This window comes from Halyomorpha halys, unplaced genomic scaffold (assembly GCF_000696795.3).
Source record: "Halyomorpha halys isolate HHAL.00 unplaced genomic scaffold, Hhal_1.1 Scaffold89.1, whole genome shotgun sequence".
Lineage (NCBI taxonomy): Eukaryota > Metazoa > Arthropoda > Insecta > Hemiptera > Pentatomidae > Halyomorpha > Halyomorpha halys.
Genome location: NW_027111267.1, coordinates 982,756 through 1,001,775, shown reverse-complemented (window position 1 = coordinate 1,001,775; position 19,020 = coordinate 982,756). Strand labels below are relative to the sequence as shown.

The following is a 19,020-nucleotide window of genomic DNA, read 5'->3' as shown; positions in this document are numbered from 1 at the left end:
GTATCTTTCTAAATTAGATTTTTGTTTTTCAGAGACATAAGGACCAACTCAGCTCCGTCCAAAACGGCCTGGACCTCGACATATACAGGTGAGTTATTTTTTTTGAATTGGTGTACATTAATACTACACTACAGTACTGAATTCCTGTATATAATAGCTAGTTCCCTAGAATGTTTTTTAATTTTGACATTTGTTTTTTAAATATTCAATTCTGACGTAAATATACAGAATTGGAGTCATGAAAAATCGAAAAAGAATAAAAAAAGTTTTTAACAATTATGAAATAAATGGAGTCAATGGAAAAAGGTTCATGAAGTTCCACTCCCAGTTGCCAACAGTTAAAGGAGCAGTGACTTACAACTTGGGAAACCCAACCTCAACCCGAAGACTGAAGGACATCCTGTTATCAATTCTAGTATTGACATAACTTATATTTTATTTATTTTATCGTTGTTTTTTTTTCTTCAAATTGACTTTTTTTTCCATTAGAGGACAATTGTTGGTTTAGTTAAGCCTACGAATGTTGTTATTAACTTTACTTTTCTCACTTATCAAGAACTATTATTTTTATCTTTTTATTTTATCATAATGTTTTTCTAATTATAACATTGTATGTTGTTAGAGGAGTCTTTTGTACGAGACTATACCCTCCCCCTCTCCATAATCAACTGTTAAAAATATATAACTGTTATATCAACCATATAAGGTCCACCAAGGCCCTGTTTCATAATAAATTACAAACTGATACTGTTAGTCTTGTCGATTTAACTTAATACAATTACATTGACTTGTACTTTAGTACTTTTTAACTGCTGTAATATCACTAACAGTCATCCCTATTATGAAAAAAAATAAGTACTAGTGTAATTACCACGTTGTTTCAATACTTGTACTATGAACTAATACTATTATCTTTCATTATGAAACAGGACCCCGGTCGATCAGGGATTTATAAAAAAAAATCATGGAATAGAAAAATGTATCAAGAGGGTTAATGTTTAATGTTTCATCCTAAAAACAATTTAAAATTAAATAGACGCAAATTCTTTAATGTTTACATCACCAGAGGATTTTCAATTTATATAGAATAGTTTCAGAGCTATAACTCAGATACAAGACACACTTTGAATACTTAGTTATTTACTAAGTTTTTCAATTTATTAACAATTAAAAAAAAATTATAAACATTATTTTATAATATACCTATATATAATAAACCTACCTATACTAGGCAGACTCATCAATAATAACTAATTATACATAGTTTTCAAAAAATTAATAAAAAATAACAGATTTTTTTCACCCTGGCTCTTGTAAAACTTAATTCAAGTGAGCCAACAATCCTTAAATCGTAGGAAGATAGTCCGGGTAGTGGTCAATAAAGGTATTGACTTTTGATTGTTTGTCATTTACTTTTGTTTTAGTGAACTTCGATTATCTGAACTTTTGATTATCCGAATTACAGTTGACGACATTAGTTCGGATAATCAATGCTCAACTTTTCTTTTTGATGCTATTTCTTCTTTTTTCTTTTTTTTCGGCCTTCTATTTCTAATTCCTCGTACCACACTTTGAGTTCTTTTCATTCAACCACTACGTCTTCATTCAAGTAGTAGTACAAGAACCGGGAAGAAAAAAAGGCAGTTATCTCACCCCAATTTCTGATTACTTTAATGAAAACTATGTATAATTACTAGTTAAAATTGATGAGTCTGCCAAGTATAGGTAGGGGGAATAAAAAATGGCAGCTGTTTCAAAAACCTTAAAAAAACATTAATATTTCATACGGAGCTCTATCTCTGAAAAACTAACAACACTATAAAATCTAAGAGACCATTATTTAAAGGAGAGTAAATTTGATGAAATATTAACCCTAAAAGAGCTATTTACGTCCTATAGTTCTCGAGATATAGCTTTTTAAAAAGCAAAATTTCTTAAAAATCTGCTGAAAGATTAGTAGTTAGTTAATTTATTTTGAGAAATCTATATCTCAGGAAATATGTGACGTACAGATGTTCGCCAGCGCTCAAATTAAAGCTAGTTAAATTTACTACAAAATAGTTAATTATGTTTATCTTTGTAGGGGTAGTAGTTTTTTATGATATTTGATAAAATAAACTCAAAATGTTAATTTCTAGTTGTTCGTATAAAATGTTGGATTTTTGAAAAAAATCATCTCTAGATCCATAAGACGCACATATGTCTGCCAACACTCAAAATAAAGGAAATTTAACTTTCTATAAAGTAGTTTATGACACATATTATGACACGTAGGGGTAGTAGTTTTTATGATATTCACATATAAATATAAATTTAGCAAATGAAAATTTGTCGGAACAACTATAAATCAATTTATTTTAGCGTATTTCATGTAAACTATTACTCCTACGAAGATAAACATAAAAAAACTACTTTATAGCTCATTAAACTAGCTTTAATTTGAGTGCTAATAGACATCTGTATGTCAAATAGTTTTTGAGATATAAACTTTTCATAATAAATTCATTAACTATTGATCTTTCAGTACGTTCCATACATTTTTCTGAAACGTTGCTTTTTAAAAAGCTATATCTCGAAAAATATTTAACGTAAATAACTCTATTAGGGCTCATATTTTAGAAAATTTACTATTCTTTAAATGACGTTCTCTTAGGTTTTCTTGTGTTGTTCCTACTTTTTAAGATATAGAACTTTTACCGCTTTGAAACAGCCGCTATTTTTTATTCCTCTTACCTATACTTGGCAGACTCATCAATTTTTGCTAGTAATTATATATATTCTTCATTAAAGTAATAAAAAATTGGGGTGAGTTAACTGCCTTTTTGCCCCTCTGGGGCTCTTGTTCTATAGGTACTCCTAAATCATCCCGAGGAGTTGAATGAACCCTATGTACTTTGAGTCCATTATTTCGAAGGTGACGCCTAATAAGAGACATTCGATTAATTTTATCTATTTGAGGAAATACGTATTGCTAACTAATTAATAAAACCTTGAGGTGACGCGAACAGTTGCGTCATGACAAAGATGTGTAATAGCATTCCAAGCCCAGTACTCTAAGACAACAAACAGAAATATGATTAGCAGACCTCACGCCGAGCTTACTATCTTAGCGCTAGCTGTTATCTCCACTCTCATTTGTGATCAAGTTCGATTCCCAGTGAGGCAGTTGGTGTTGTGACTCAGCCCGGTGAGGTGTTCAGTTGCATTCAGTCTGCAATTATTTGTTTTATGCAAGTCATTCAGTCAACATGAGGTTTTATTTTCAAATGAGGTCAGTAATTTTCAATTACAATAAAATATATCCCATTTAGCCTTATAATTATTTATTGAGTCACTTTAAATATCCAATTGATTGGAGAAGATGGTCGGGGGGTGCGGTCAGCAAAGAAAAAACATAAATAAACAAATAATATTTATTATTTAGGCATAAATAAATATATTTTTGTTTATTTATGTCGTTTCTTTGCTAGGCATAAATAAATATTTTTGTTTATTTATGTTGTTTCTCTGTTGGCATAAATAAATATTTTTTGTTTATTTATGTTGTTTCTTTTTGGCATAAATAAATATTTTTTGTTTATTTATGTTGTTTCTTTGCTGACCGAACCCCTCGACCGTCTTCTCCAATCAGTAATCTACGCTCAATACACCTCATTTTAAATTGTTTCGGCGAACCTGGACATTCTTAATTATAAATTAGTATACTTTAACTTTAATTATAGAGCCCTAGATTGTATATACTAAAACCGTGGCAGGCTGTTCTGTCCATATATAATACAATATAGTACAATTAACACATGAAACACAAATAAAAAAAGTAAATTTACTATAAACATATTATGTTTAAATAAGTATAGTTTTCAACTATTTCATTTAATATTAATTGTTTCTTTCGCCATTTTGTTATAATATTATCAACTAACTAAATATCATAAACATCTTTCTGCTTTGTCAAGTTGTTAATACCAATCACAACCAGACTAAGCATGTTATAACTATATTTCAGATTCTATTTTGGTTTATATACTTATTTATTTTATTACTATTATTTTTTTTTAAGTAAGAATTTCTTTTTATTATTTATTGATAGATATTACAATCTGCCACACAGTTGTGAGCAATAGGTAATAATGATGAACGATCACATTCACACTAAGACAAAATAAAATAAGAATAAAATAAATAAATGAATGAAAAAAAAATATCTTAAAATATATACAAACAGAAGGATAAAGAAAATGTACATAATCAAACTATGTGCATGAAAAAATAAGTAAATAAAATAAAATAATCTGTAGTCACATTTAAAATGTCATATACAATATTCAAGGTAGTATCTTAGGTCCCATTCTTTATACGGCTTATACAGCTGACATCCCAACCCACCCTAACACAGTCCTAACAACATACGCTGATAACACATGTATACTTTCTGTAAACAACGACCCAACTAATGCAACACAAACACTACAAGCACACATAACATCTATTGAAGAATGGTGTAAAAACTGGAGAATCAAAATAAATCCTGACAAATCCCACCAGATCACCTTCTCTCTCAGTCGTAAACCTCTGCCTTCCTGTCCTACAGTATCCTTTCTAAATACACCACTAATGCCTGTTGAACAGATGTGATACTTAGGACTCCATCTTGACAAGAGACTTACTTGGAATCCACACACAAGACTGAAACGACAAGAAACTGCTCGTAGATTCCGATTGCTACAACACTTACTTGACAAACGCTCTAAACTTCCCATTCACTACATAAAATTAGTACACACTACAATAATCAGACCAATTTGGACATATGGAATTGAGCTCTGGGGCTCCACCAAACCAAACCATCAAATTCTTCCCGCATCCAATCGTTACAAACCAAAATCCTACGTAAAATCCTTGATGCTCCTTATTACGTCTCAAATAAACTCATTCACAAATACCTTAGCATCCCATTCGTTGCAGATTTGACCCAAAACAGATATGCGTCTTTTCATTCCAAACTCCTTAACCATCCTAACCCATTAATTCTTAATCTTTCATCCTTAACAATCCCTGATAATCCTCCGAGGCGTCTGAAAAGAAGATGGCCACGGGACCTTCTAATTTAAATTAATGTTTGAAGTACCACCAATGGGTGGTTCCTTCCCAAGATTTTCAAGTGTATATGTAACATACTACATATTTACCTATTGTATTATTTGGTACAGTTGTAAATTACATTAAATAAATAATTTAAAAAAAATATATATACAATATTTACACAATCGAGCTAAGGATCGCCACGTGTAGGAGTAGAACAGAGCTCAAAAGATCCCAGCGCATCCCTCTTGTATCACTGGTACCAAAAATCTAAAGAGTTTATTTCATTATCCTTATTTAGAATCTACCGGTCAAATTTTAAAAATCCGGTTTTCGTTAATCATTCCGTTAATTGTGAAACGCATTCTAAATTCAGTCTAAAACATCACAGCATGATTCACAGGAGCGGTTTATTTTAGACATTCGGTATTGTGTCAAGCAATTTATCGATGACAGCTATATAAAGCTGATAAAGTCTGTTCGGTTAAGGTTATTTCAGAAACTATCAGTCTGATTTGAAAAATTTCCACTTATCCCTCCTCTCTTCTACGGGAGGCTTCCCGGACGTCCTGCTTCCTGGTGATTCTGGGCCTTACTCCAGGCCACGTTCCCTGTACTTTGGCCAAACCACCTTATTTGGGACTCCTCTAAAGCGTTTATCCTGAGACTGCTCCTCATTCTAATATTCCTTATCCTGTCCCTTTTGTTCCTGCCTTCCACCTTCCTTCTATACCGTGAGTAATTCGTATACTAGTCAGTATTCCTCTATGTTCAAACTTTTGGTTTTCCCAATGAAATTCATAGCAAACGGCCATTCAATGGAAGAAGTCTCATATTCTAGCATTCTATTGGAGCCTAAAAAATTACACCTTAAAGTAAAAGAGCCCTGTGGAAAAAAAAATCAGTTATTTCACCGCCATTTTTTATTAATTAATTTAAAACTGTTTAAAGATACTAGTCAAAACTGATGAGCCTGCCAAATATAGTTAGGGGAATACAAAATAGTGTTTAGGCTGTTTTAAAATATTAAAAAAAAAAAATAATTTTAAATTCGGAGCTCTATATCTTTGAAACAACATACAACACTAGAAAATCTAAGAGAAAATCATTTAAAGTAGAGTAAATTTGCTAAAATATGTGCTATTTTTTTATGAAATATTTCTTTTTAAAAAGACATATTTCGATATATTTAACCTAAATAGCTCTACTAGAGCTCATATTTTAAAATATTTACTCTACTTTAATGATCTTATGTTTTCAAGATATAGAGCTCCGAATAAAAAATTTTTTAAAATAATATTTTATATTTATTGATAGATATTACTATCTACTAGTGATGGTAATAGTGATGATAGAATGATCACATACATACTAAAATAAAATAAAATAAATAAATGAAAAACAAGCAAATAAAAAATTAAATAAATAAAAATATAATAAATAGCAAAGTTACTCTACTTTAAATAATGTTCTCTTAGATTTGTTATTGTTATTGGTTATCTATTTAAAGATATAGAGCTCCGAATGAAAAATTAATATTTTTTTTTTTTAATCAGCCACCATTTTTTTAATCATCCCCATACCTGTACTTGGTAAACTCATCAATTTTGACTAGTTATTATACATATTTTTCATTAAATTAATAAGAAGTTGGGGTGAAATAACTGCATTTTTTCTCCTCACGGGCTCTTGTACTATATGTTAAGAATGATTGGAAGTAACAGCATCGAACCTTTTAGTTCAAGAAGCCTTTGCTATTATCATTATTTTTGACTTTCAACTCTCTGTATCTTTATGGCAACCGCTTTGATTTTCTTCGATAAACAAATAAAAAGTGAAGTATAAGGAAATACATTTAATTCAGTTCTAAAAATTTTCAGTATTAAATAATATCACCTAAATTAAAAAAAAACAAAAAAAAACGGTTCTATATAAACGATAAAGATAAATTCAATTAGAAAAGTCTGTAATGATTCAATAAAAATCCTAAAATCCAAAATTATGGACGGAATTTAATTTCACAAAAATTGAAAAACAACTTCAATTATTTACACAAACAATAAAATTGTGAATCATACAATAATATTTATAATACGAGAATGTTTTTCAAATTCAGCGGGTGTCAACAAAAGCGATGTTAAATGTGTAACCTAAAACCAACAATGATATAAGCTAACACCGCAAAGTGGTTCATATCGCTTCGGTATCTGATAGAACCTAATCGATTTTTTTCTGATCTGATCGAATATAATCTTATCTTAATTGATCGTAAGTAATATGAGTGGTTGGATGTAAACAAAATACTATATATAATATCAAATAATTACTGATGAAAGTTCATATTTAAGTTATAACCTCGTCTTGCCCTACAGTATCCTTTAATAATACCCCACTTATTCCTGTCGAACAGATCCGTTACTTAGGACTAAATCTAGACAAACAACTGACATGGAATCCTCATACAAGAGTGAAAAGACAGGAAACTGCTCGTCGATTCCGACTATTACAACATTTACTAGACAAACGGTCCAAACTTCCAATCCATTACAAAAGACTGATCTACATGACTATTATAAGACCTATCTGGACATACGGAGTTGAGCTATGGGGCTCCACTAAACCATCTACTTCCTCTCGAATCCAATCCTTACAGGCCAAAGTCATTCGTAAAATCCTTAATCCTCCTTACTTTGTCACAAATCAAATCATCCATCAGGACCTCAATGTCCCCTGTGTTGCCGATTTGGCTAGAACCAGAACCAGATCCCAATCCTTTCATAATAAACTTCCCAACCACTCAAACCAACTCGTTTCTAACCTGGCTTCTCCTTCACTACCTAATAATCCTCCAAGGCGTCTGAAAAGAAGATGGCCTCGAGATCTTCTCCTTTAGAAATGTTTTTGGAGTTCTATCAATGGGTAGATTCTCCACATGTTTTTATCATGTCATAATATCACTTTCAGCAAATTTACTTGATGTGTATATATGTATACAGTTGTAAATATCAATAAATAAATTATTAAAAAAAAAAAAAAAAAGTTATAACCAAACTGGCATTCAGTCTGCTTTTGTAATATTAGCAAGGTTTGTGGGGGTTGAAAATGAACTTCCCAAGTTTGCAAGCCAGTATTAAATAAATAAATAAAAAATTACCTATAAATAATGTTTTATGTAAAGGCTAGAGGGTTAACAAAAAGAAAAAAAACTTTAAATAAATATTTAGGCGCTCGACCTTCCAGCGAACAGCCCTGAAGAAGGCTAGAAACTCTAGCCGAAACGTCGGCACATTAAAATAAGTTAATCATACTTATTTGTGTTTTTCATTGACCGCACCCCCAACCATCTTCTCCTCATTTAAATAAATATTTTTTTGTAACAGAACGGCCTTAGAGACCACGCTAATATCGCTACTTTTGGCTTCTCTCTTGTTTTTCCTTTTCGTCGATTTGCCCTCATTATCTCCACAACAAAGGCATAGTTGTTTTCTTTCTTCTGTCCACGCGACCCACCTTTTCCAGTTTCTCTTTTATACAAGAACCTTGATTTTCTTCAGTCTTTTCCTATATCTTTTTCCGTCCGGACAGTCCTGATCCGTTATTCCTAGTCTTTCCGTTTATTCCTTCATCTATCTGATGTATCCTCCTGAGCATTTGTATCCTGGGATTTTTTAGAATATTTCCTTGTTTAGTCTTTCAGGAGCCATTCTATATGTCCGTAGAATTTTAGTATCCTAATCCTTATTTCTGTTTCTAGATCCTTTGTGTCATTGTTAGGTTTCAGCCTGTATCCTTCTTGCGTCTTTTTGGGGCTGTAGATTCTTCTGAGGATTCTTCGTTCTTTTCTCAATAGTTCTTCCTGATTGGGGTGGTATGTGGTTTCCTCCCCGGATCTACGGATATATTCCTCACACCACGCAAGACCCTTTCTGGAGGGTCTTCTTCTTTCCCACAAGAGCCTTCACTCCAGGTTTCCGTTCCATAGAGTATCATTGGCTTGATGATCGTGTTATAATGCCGAATCTTAGCTTTAATAGACAAGTTCTTCTAGTTATAAAAATTACAGGTGGCAAAGTTTAATTTCTCTATTTTAGTGACCCTTTTCTCTCCGACTCATTGCTGCATATGATTTCTCCAAGTTATTTAAATCTCAGAGTCACTTTAGTTGTTTCGTGTTTGGTTCAACCGTTTTCTTCTTGAAACCCGCGTCCATGGTTCTTATTTGTAAGTCTGTGTTCTTCGATATTTCCAAGAGGGTGTTTGTTTGGTCAATCGTCTCTTCTTCTTCTGCTAAAAGGGCTAGGTCGTCCGCATATGCGAGGTATTTAATTTTGACGTTATTTTCTTCCTAAGGTTACTTAGGAACACCTTTAGGTTGTAATTACCAGTTCTTGGGTAAGATGATGATTGTTATTATTGGGTGAGGACAAGGAAACTATAAAACTACGTTGATAAACTCTAGTTAGAAACTATGTCTCGAAATTAATACCGATACAGCAAAATATACGGTTAGCTATAGAAATTAGAGCAATTTCGTATTTAGGTTCTATGGTAACTTGGAAAAACGAAACTGAGGAAATTGCTAAATAGGTTAAAGGCGAGAAATGCTTATTATTTTATGATTTCAAAATTCTTTTGCACATGCATTCTGATCAATTTAGAATTTACAAAACTAAGTCAGTTATTATTCGCAATATAGTTATAAAATTTTATTGTAATCGAAAAGGAAACTTACAAGTACATCATTTTTCGACTCCTTGCTTTTAAACGCACTACTGATCTTTTAGCATGTCCTATACGACATTTTTATGAAATGTTTCTTTTTAAAAAGCTATATCTCGAAAACTATTTAACGTAAATAGCTCTATTAGGGCTCATATTTTAGCAAATTTACTCTTCTTTAAATGACGTTCTCTTAGGTTTTCTTGTGTTGTTCTTACTTTTTAAGACATAGAGCTCCGAATGAAAAATTAGTTTTTTTTATCGCTTTGAAACAGCCGCCATTTTTTTTATTTTCCCTACCTATACTTGGCAGACTCATCAGTTTTGACTATTAATTATTCATAGTTTTCATTAAAGTAATCAGAAATTGGGGTGAGATAACTGCCTTTTTTCTCCTCTTGGGATCTTGTACTATAATATTGTCAATACATAGCAATATTTTTACCCCCCATATCTGTTACAGATCCTGCAGAAAGCTCTCAGTGTTACCCGAAGAAGAAGGTGACGAGTCCCCGCCGAACAAGCTGGCCCCTACGAGGTACTCGGACCACCAGGCGCACTCCTTCGACTCCTACCTCGTTCCTAACAGCAGCCCGGCGGTCGTGCGACAGCTGTCGGACCCGACTCCCAGCACGAGGAGGCCCCTTCAGGTCGCCACTCTCGCCGAAATAGTAAGTTCTTTTCAATATCATATTTGTCATATCGATTCGTTACTTAATCTGCGATACCTCACAGCCAAAAATAAAATCAACAGTACGATTTCAATACTTTAAAAGGACTCAATCGGATTGACAGTCATCCTGACATTACTGACTTGAATCAAGAAGATCCCTTACGCTATAACTCTGACTGACTTGTGAATGAGATCTGTACGGATCTGGTGTCATTGATTGATAAATATATTTTTTTGGCCATTACTTTTGTATTACTTGTTAAAAATAAAGTTTTTTTTTTGTTAATATTTATTTATTGCTATTTACAACTGTACATTACAATACATTTAGTAAATCTGATCTAAGTTAAATTGCAGTGTTACAGGCGTGTAGAGAAACTACCCATTGGTAGCACTCTAATGACATTTTGCATTAGCTGGTCTCGTGGCCATCTTCTTTTCAGGCGCCTCGAAGGATTGTCAGGAATGGAAGAGGGTGCAAGATTAGAAACTAGAGGGTTTGAGTGGTTAGAGAGTTTATAATGGAAGGAGTGATATCTGGTTCGGGCTAGATCGGTTACAAAGGGAACATTAAGGTCTTTATGTATGATTTTATTTGTGACAAAGTAAGGAGCATTGAGGATTTTACGAAGGATTTTGGACTGTAAGGATTGAATATGAGAGGAATTCGAAGGTTTAGTGGAGCCCCAAAGCTCAACTCCTATAATATGTTGGAAGTTTAGACCGTTTGTCTAGTAAGTGCTGTAATAGTCGAAATCGACGTGCAGTTTCCTGTCTTTTCAGTCTGGTGTGAGGATTCCAGGTTAATCGTTTGTCCAAATGTAGTCCATGGTAGCGGATCAGTTCGACAGGGGTAAGAGTAACATCATTAAATGAAACTGTAGGGCAGTCTGTAGGTTTACGACGAAGGGTAAAGGTGATTTGATGGGATTTGTTGGAATTTATCTTAATCCTCCAATTACAACACCAATCTTCGAGGTCAGTGATATGGGATTGGAGATTTTGGGATACAATTAATGGGCTATTATTAACAGCGAATACACATGTGTCATCGGCATACGTGGTGAGGATAGTGTTAGGATTGGTTGGAATGTCAGCTGTATAGACGGTGTAGAGGATGGGACCAAGGCTACTACCTTGAGGAACACCAGCGGTCTGAGAATAGAGCGATGAATAAAAAATAAAGTTAAGTGCATATGAATGAAACATTCACAGCCCCCCAGATCAAAATTTTCTCGGTAATTCATGAGTATTACTCCGACACGATCAATCTGAACGTTTGTCTTTGATCATTCCGATTGTTGTGACTACTGTATGAGAGAAAAAATATTTTTTAAAAATAAAAATGTACATAAACATTTGCAAGTTTATTTATACATACGTATATTGTTTATTTGTGTTATTTAAACATTGTATATGTATACAGAGACTATCGTATTGAGAATTAAGTCTGTATACAATACTGGTATCACGGTTTAGTACCAGTGACCAAGTCCTCACCGCCAGTGTCATTCATCCCAGCAAATAAGTGTCAGGGACTTAAGTCCTAAGAGACAGATAGGGTGCAGGAAATTTTTTTGTCTATTTAGAAAACTAATTCCCAGAAATAAAAATTGTTCTCTAACAGGTGGTTCCCGTGAGTGACGGATGTCCTTAAAAAAAAAAAATTCTTTTTGTTAACCTTCGTTTTGAAAATCCGTCTCACCTTCCAAGGAACTTGTGCAGGGAGACCAGAAGTCCCCTACTCTCTGAAGAATACTCTTGAAACGTTTGGAATAAATCTGAAGAAGAAAAAAATGTATATATTAGATAGAAAATGCCTATATTGCAAAATGACAGAATAACTTAAAGATTTATCGTACCTTCATAAGAATAAAGAATGAGAACTGTCAAACCAAATTCATCCCCTTGAGGGTTTTCTGAAGTAGAAGGAATAAGTAGCCATCTTTTTTTTATACGACGCCAGAGCCAATAACACTCAGAGGACCTCCAGAAAGGACGCTAAGACGGCTGAAGAGTAAATCCTCCCTCAACTGCCAGTGTGATATCCTTTAATAATGTCTATATCCCAGGAGGGGAGCGGCCAGTCTCTGCGGGAGGTTCTTTCGATGCGTTTTCGATTATTGGACGTGGCGTTTATTAACGATTTAGTTTCTTTTTTTTCTACTTTATTCAAGCTCGGATAATCTTCAATTTATATTTCTTTCTTTATATAATTGACCGTATAATTTCGAATATGAAGAAGATGAACAGGGATGCGGTCAAAAAGAACAAAAATAGTTTACAACTATTTATTTTCCAACGTTTCGCTCCACTCAGTAGGGCTTCATCAGGGCTAAAAAGATACAAAAAAATCTAAGAACATTTTGAATTAGTAAGATAATAAGACATAAAAAGGTAAATTAAGGTAGACGTAATATAACTATAAGGTTAAAAAGTACAGGAGAGGCAATAAAACGCAAACACAGAAAAATAATCTTTATTTTACCTCCTCCCCCTTCTTTTCTCATTTTTCCTTACCCGTAATTAGTTATTTTTACCATATATTATTATTGTTGTTTTCTATTCATTTCTTTTGTTAAACATTTCTTATATTTTGATTCTTTATCTATTATTATGGTTCCATATTTCATTTTTTACATATATTTTCTTTCTCTCAATTTAATTTTTCTTTCCATAATTTTTATTTTTAATTGATTAATAAACTAGTATATTCATATTTCTTTGCATTATATAACTTCATTTTTATTTTATTAATTGTGGTATTTCACCTGCTTATTCAATTACCTATGTATACATTTTATTTTCCACTTCTCTCATCACTTTATTTTATAAATTCCTGTACAATTATTTACTTTATGTCATTCTGTTTATATTTTCTTTTCTGTATTCATTGGTTGTTATCTTGTTCTGTTCTTAGCCCTGATAAAGGCTAGAAATTCTGGCCGAAACGTTAGCACGATTAACGAAACGTTGGTCAACTATCCCTCATGATCAGAAAAATGAACCTTATAGTTATACGTTTCCTTTCATCTCGCCCAACACTATTTTGTTCCTTATTTATAATTAATATAAAGTAAATCGAATACAATATCCAACAAAAGTCACAAGAATATTGAAGCTTATGGATATCGATGTTTGTTACTTGTATTTTCTATTTTTTCCATCCTTCTAAAACAGAAAAATGACAAGGATTAATAAATGAATAGCATTACATATGGATGGAAGCGCGGGTAGCCGCGGGGTAAGACTCGTGGCTACTAACTCCAAGGACCCGAGTTCTAATCCGGCTCGGCAGAAAATTGTTTTCTGTTACATTAGGGATATTCATGATGTGTTAAATGGAAGATATTATACCATGTTCAAATTTATAAGTATAAAATTGTGAGCAGCCCTATTTAAAGTCATGTTAAATGTATAAGAGCTAGTGAATTTTTGACTAACTTGTTTTATAACCTTTCCTTCCAAAACTTCATGTTATTGTTTACTCTTAAGTTTTTATTAAAGTAATTTATTACAACATGCCTAAAGTGAGTGAAAAGTAGAAGTTGTATGCAAGTGTGGCTATGAAGAGCCTTCTTGATGTTTCAACTTGTGTAAAAGAGAATCAAAAATAACTAATTAACAACTTTCATTACACTATTATTCTTGTCATCCTTTGCTTTATTAGTTTTAGAAACATCCTAAAAACAATACTAACACAATCAAAACACAAACCACGAGCAAGTAACAAACATAAACACAACTACAAACAAAACGGTGACGAGCTCAGCTGGTCTGTTTCGTGACGTCATTCTCCATTTAACAGACCTAGTAACAGACTCTCAACCATGTTAGGGGTATTCATGATGTTGTGTTAAATGTAAAATGTTTTGCCATGTTAAATGTTATAACTATAGGATTGTGAGCAGCCCTATTTGAAGTCATGTTAAACGTTAAATGCACAAGAGTCCCTAGCGGATTTTCTCAGCAACTTGTTGTATAAGCCTTTATGTTTATAACCTTCCTTCCAGACCCTCATGTTATTGTTTACTTCAGTTTTGATTTAAGTAATTAATTACAAATGCCTAGAGTGAGTGAAAAGTGGAATTTGTGTGAAAGTTTGCTTTTGAAATGAAATGAAAAAATAACTTTATTCTGGGACATATGTCCCCTAAGAATAATTACATGGTTCATATAGTGAGACTTTTATCTGGCGAGCGTTTACAAATTTTCAGATAGTAGAATGAAATTACATTGTTTTTTTTTTCTCAAATGTATCATTAAAATTATCCATTCTGGTTTAATAACAGGGATATGAATACCACAAACACACAAAAGAACTGAGCTGTCACAACAACAAATAAAAATGACGGCGATCTCAACTGGTCTATTGTGTGACGTCATTCTCCATTTAACAGACCAAGTAACAGACTCTCACCCATGTTAAATGTTATTTCGTTTTACCACGGTAAAAGAAGGCATTTTTTTTTCGATTTAACATGAGTTTTTCCATTTAACACGCTTTAACATGTTAAACCAAAGATCATGAATACCCCTGTTACAAGTTATATCATTTTAACATGGTAAAAGAATGAAATATACCTGCATTTAACATGAGTTTTTCTATTTAACACGCTTTAACATGTTAAACTAAAGATCATGAATACCACTAATGTAGCCGTGAGTTCTTTGGAGCCCTCCTGCCTAAACTTCTACTTTTCACTCAATTTAAGCATGTTGTAAGAAATTATTTTAATCAAAACTTAGAAGTATACAATAACATGAAGTTTTGAAAGGAAAGGTTATAAAACAAGTTGCTCAGATAATCCGCTAGGAGCTCTTGTGCAGTTAACATATAACACGACTTTAAATAGGGCTGCTCACAATTCTATACTTATAACATTTAATGTGTCAATGGTAAAACATTTTACGATTAACACAACATCATCAATACCCCTAGTGTTTTTCGAAACGTTGGTTATTAATAAATAGGGAAACTATTTATTAATTGTTTTTTCTGACTGTAACCCGGATCATCTCCTTCTTGTTTCATTTGATCTGATCCTACAACACTTCTGTCTATGCAACTGTATGCAGCATGCGTAGGAGTTTTCCCCATCAAAACCTGTTCTGTGCATGCTCTGTACAGTTCCTGACAGTTAGAAGTAGTTGTTGGAACAGACCTATTAGTGTTATTTATCTCTTATTCTAGGTATTGAAACTAGATATATCTATGTTCCAACTGAATATGTAGGTTAAGCAAGTGTACTATTTTTCACTGTCTAAAAACTAATTTATAGTCTATCTAGACTGTAGATTACTTAAACAAAAAAAAAATGGAATATTAAAAAAACCTTCCGATGTTCTTTATTTGATTAAAAACTAATCAAAGAAGTTAATCTGGTCCATTCTGAGCCGTTTTGTTTTCCACTCGGCCTCAGTATCTCTGAGATAAATAAACTCTCTGAATTAAAGTGATGAATCTTGTCTCATTGAGAAGGCAACGAGTCTAGTCGTTTTATTTTCTTCCTTTGAGGAAAAATTATTAGCTGATATGATAAGACGAGAGAACAAGATTACATGTACAACTATCTAAATTACAAAATTAAACAAAAAAAAAAAAAAAGATGACCTATACCTTGATTAATTACGAAACTATAGAAAAAACATGTCTAATAAATCTAAACTTGAAATGCAGCAATTAAGACTAAAATAAAATTAATAATATTTTATTGCACAATAATTTTATTTTTTTACCTGTACCACTAAAAAACCAGGAGAGGTCAGGATATCAGTACACTGTAAGGAAATACTCATTATAAAGCAACTGTTGTGCAGGGAGGTAGTATGTTCAAGATCATACTTAACTTAATTGTTCCCAGAGAGAGCTTCTGAACCAACAGGGTTTACTCATGCCTGATAAATAATTATAATTATACAGAATAAACAATTATCTTCCACAGCCGGTTCAGAGTGCATAGCTCAAACTGCACGGATATGCATCTGCCAAAATGCAAGCATTCATGCCGTTTCTGCCGATGTTTTCCTTCTCAAAGAAATATTTTCTGTTTTCTTTTCACAGATATAAAGTAATTTCATTTTTCTTATTGTTAAACTAGTGGGATCACGTGTTTATAAGAAACAGAAGGGAGCTGGTGAGTGTTTCTGAGTCCCCACCTACTCCTCTGCCACGCCCATGGAGTTTATTTTTGTGTCTTTTTGGCTTCCATTTTCTGGTAGCTTACCCTCTCCATTATACTCCTTCCACTTGTTTAATAAATCAAATACCTAACCTGTTGATTTGGACATGCAGGAGATTCCGAGCGGAGTAGAAGACAGCGGCTTGGGCTCCGAGGTGAGGGTATCCTCTCCGTCGCCGAGCACACCCTGCTGGAAGACGCCGCCGGCCACTCCGTCCTCGGACAACTCTCTGTCCTGGCTGACCCCGACCAACTCGGACTCTCCAGAGCCGGAGAAGCAGCTGCTGTCCGTCCTTCTGGATCCCGGTGGCTGCCTGGCTCCAGACCTGCCACTCATCAGGGTACCGTCCAGAAGAAAACTTGTTCGCTCCCTAGCGAGGATCGGATCCGAGGCACCGTTTGATTTCGATCTCAGGTAAGTGGAATTGTATTTAATAATATTAATTTTATTTATAATAATTCACTTCACTACATACAAAAAAAATAAAATAAATAAACAATAGATTTTGGGGCTCAAAAGGAAAAATAAACCATCCTGAAATTGCTTTATTTTATATCCACAGTTCGTTAAATGATATCATCCACGTGGTTCTTCTAGCAAATCATTTTATGTATACATATATAGGTGAATAGTGCCAACAGAAAAAACTTATAGGAAGATAATAAGTTGTCCTTAAAACAAGATTCAAACATTGTAAACTTCTACTGTAATAGGAAGTTATTATATATTGTAATTATTTTATTATATAAAATAAAATAAAAAGAATTTTGATAGTTATATAAAACTTATTTCAAATATAAGAGATACTTTGGGTTCAAATTATGAACTTTAATATCAAATAGTTAATATAATTTTATTATATAAAAAGACTCTTAATCTCAGGGCGTGTAGTTGCTAGGCAATCAGAATACAAACACTTTTACTATTAACTTAATTAAATTAATATCTATTTTACAATGTATTCAAATTTAGTTATAACAAAACTAACCAAGTTCACGATCTTCTTTCGTTGATTCCTTGGTGTCTTCTTTTTTCTTATTGTTCTGTCCTAGCGTCCAAAATGGCTTCCTTCTTCTTGCCGGACAGAAATTCATGAGGACCTCCTCATCCTGGAGACATCCTTTCACCTTCTCCTCCACACAACGAACTGTTCCCTCCAAAACCTGCCTTGAGGTTACATGTAAACATTGATTGTTGCACAACAGTTAGGGATTTTTCCAAATGATTTTGCTTTCTGAATATTATTCATTAGCACTATTTCTTGATTTCTATTTTTCCTTTAATTTTCTATATTTTCAATTATGAGAGGACGAGTTAAAAATAGTTTTTATGATATTTGAATCTGCTCAACGTGGCCTTGATTCAACATACCGCCATCTTGGTTCTGTTTTGAATCACGAAGCTATTATAAACAATGAAACTTGGTTAGCTTGCTTTTTGGATAAACAAAACAAATTAACAATCTTAAAATGATATATAAAATAAACATATTAAAAACCCTTTATACATCAAAATATATTATTTACTCAAAAAGAGCATATTACAATATATATATTATAATCATTCAGATAAAGTTCTAAAGAGAAGAATTATAACTATAATGCTGGATTTTTATTCCTATATCCCAGTAGAGGTGTAGCCTTAAACATTTTTCTCATATTGAGAAATTCACTTCTATATTTTCCTAGTATTTCATCAGTTTTGTTTATACTTTTGCCTACCTTCCGTTAAACCTTATGTTGTTTTGCCGATTGTTTATCTAACTCCCTCTTTTACCTCCCCACCTTTACTTAATTCAGTTCTGCTCTGGCCTCCTCCTGACTGAACACTGAGTATTTCTCTCAGTAGTACACTCCTAACGTGACGTCTTTTTTTTCTCATTTGAGCATCTTCCTTACCTAGACACATCCTGCGCTTATTATTTCAAATCATGAACCCAGGCAAGAAGATCTTAGATATTTTACGAAATCTGGATTATTCAGCTCCTGATGGAAGAGCTAAAATTTACAATTTCAATTTCAAATTGTATTGAAAGTAATCATACAAATTTTTGTCATCGTCACATCCAATTATATATAAGAAATAGTACAAATGGTCTACCATGAGATAAATGCTCATAGGACACCTTTCAGCAGGAGACAAAAAAGTAGGACTTTCCTGCCGGGACATATTATGTAATAATTTAAAATAAAATAAAAAGAATTTTAATCGTTTTTAAAATAAATTCAAATATAAAGGAGATAGCTAAGGTTTAAATTTAAAAACTTTAATACTAAATAGATAATAGAATTTTATTTAAATTTTATAATATAAAAGACTCTTAATCTCAGGGCGGATTTCTAGGCAATCAGAAACAGACACTT

At 32.8% G+C, this 19,020-nt stretch overlaps 1 protein-coding gene across 1 annotated transcript in view; it reads left to right on the top strand.

The window, feature by feature from the left end:
* Positions 1-19,020, top strand: part of LOC106677165 (uncharacterized) — a gene marked incomplete at its 5' end in the record, with an annotated part of 298,497 nt that overhangs the window by 45,099 nt on the left and 234,378 nt on the right. Inside the window, 3 exon segments of the mRNA XM_067049284.1 lie at positions 33-88; positions 10,265-10,472; positions 16,770-17,071. Coding sequence (XP_066905385.1) covers positions 33-88; positions 10,265-10,472; positions 16,770-17,071 — 566 coding nt within the window.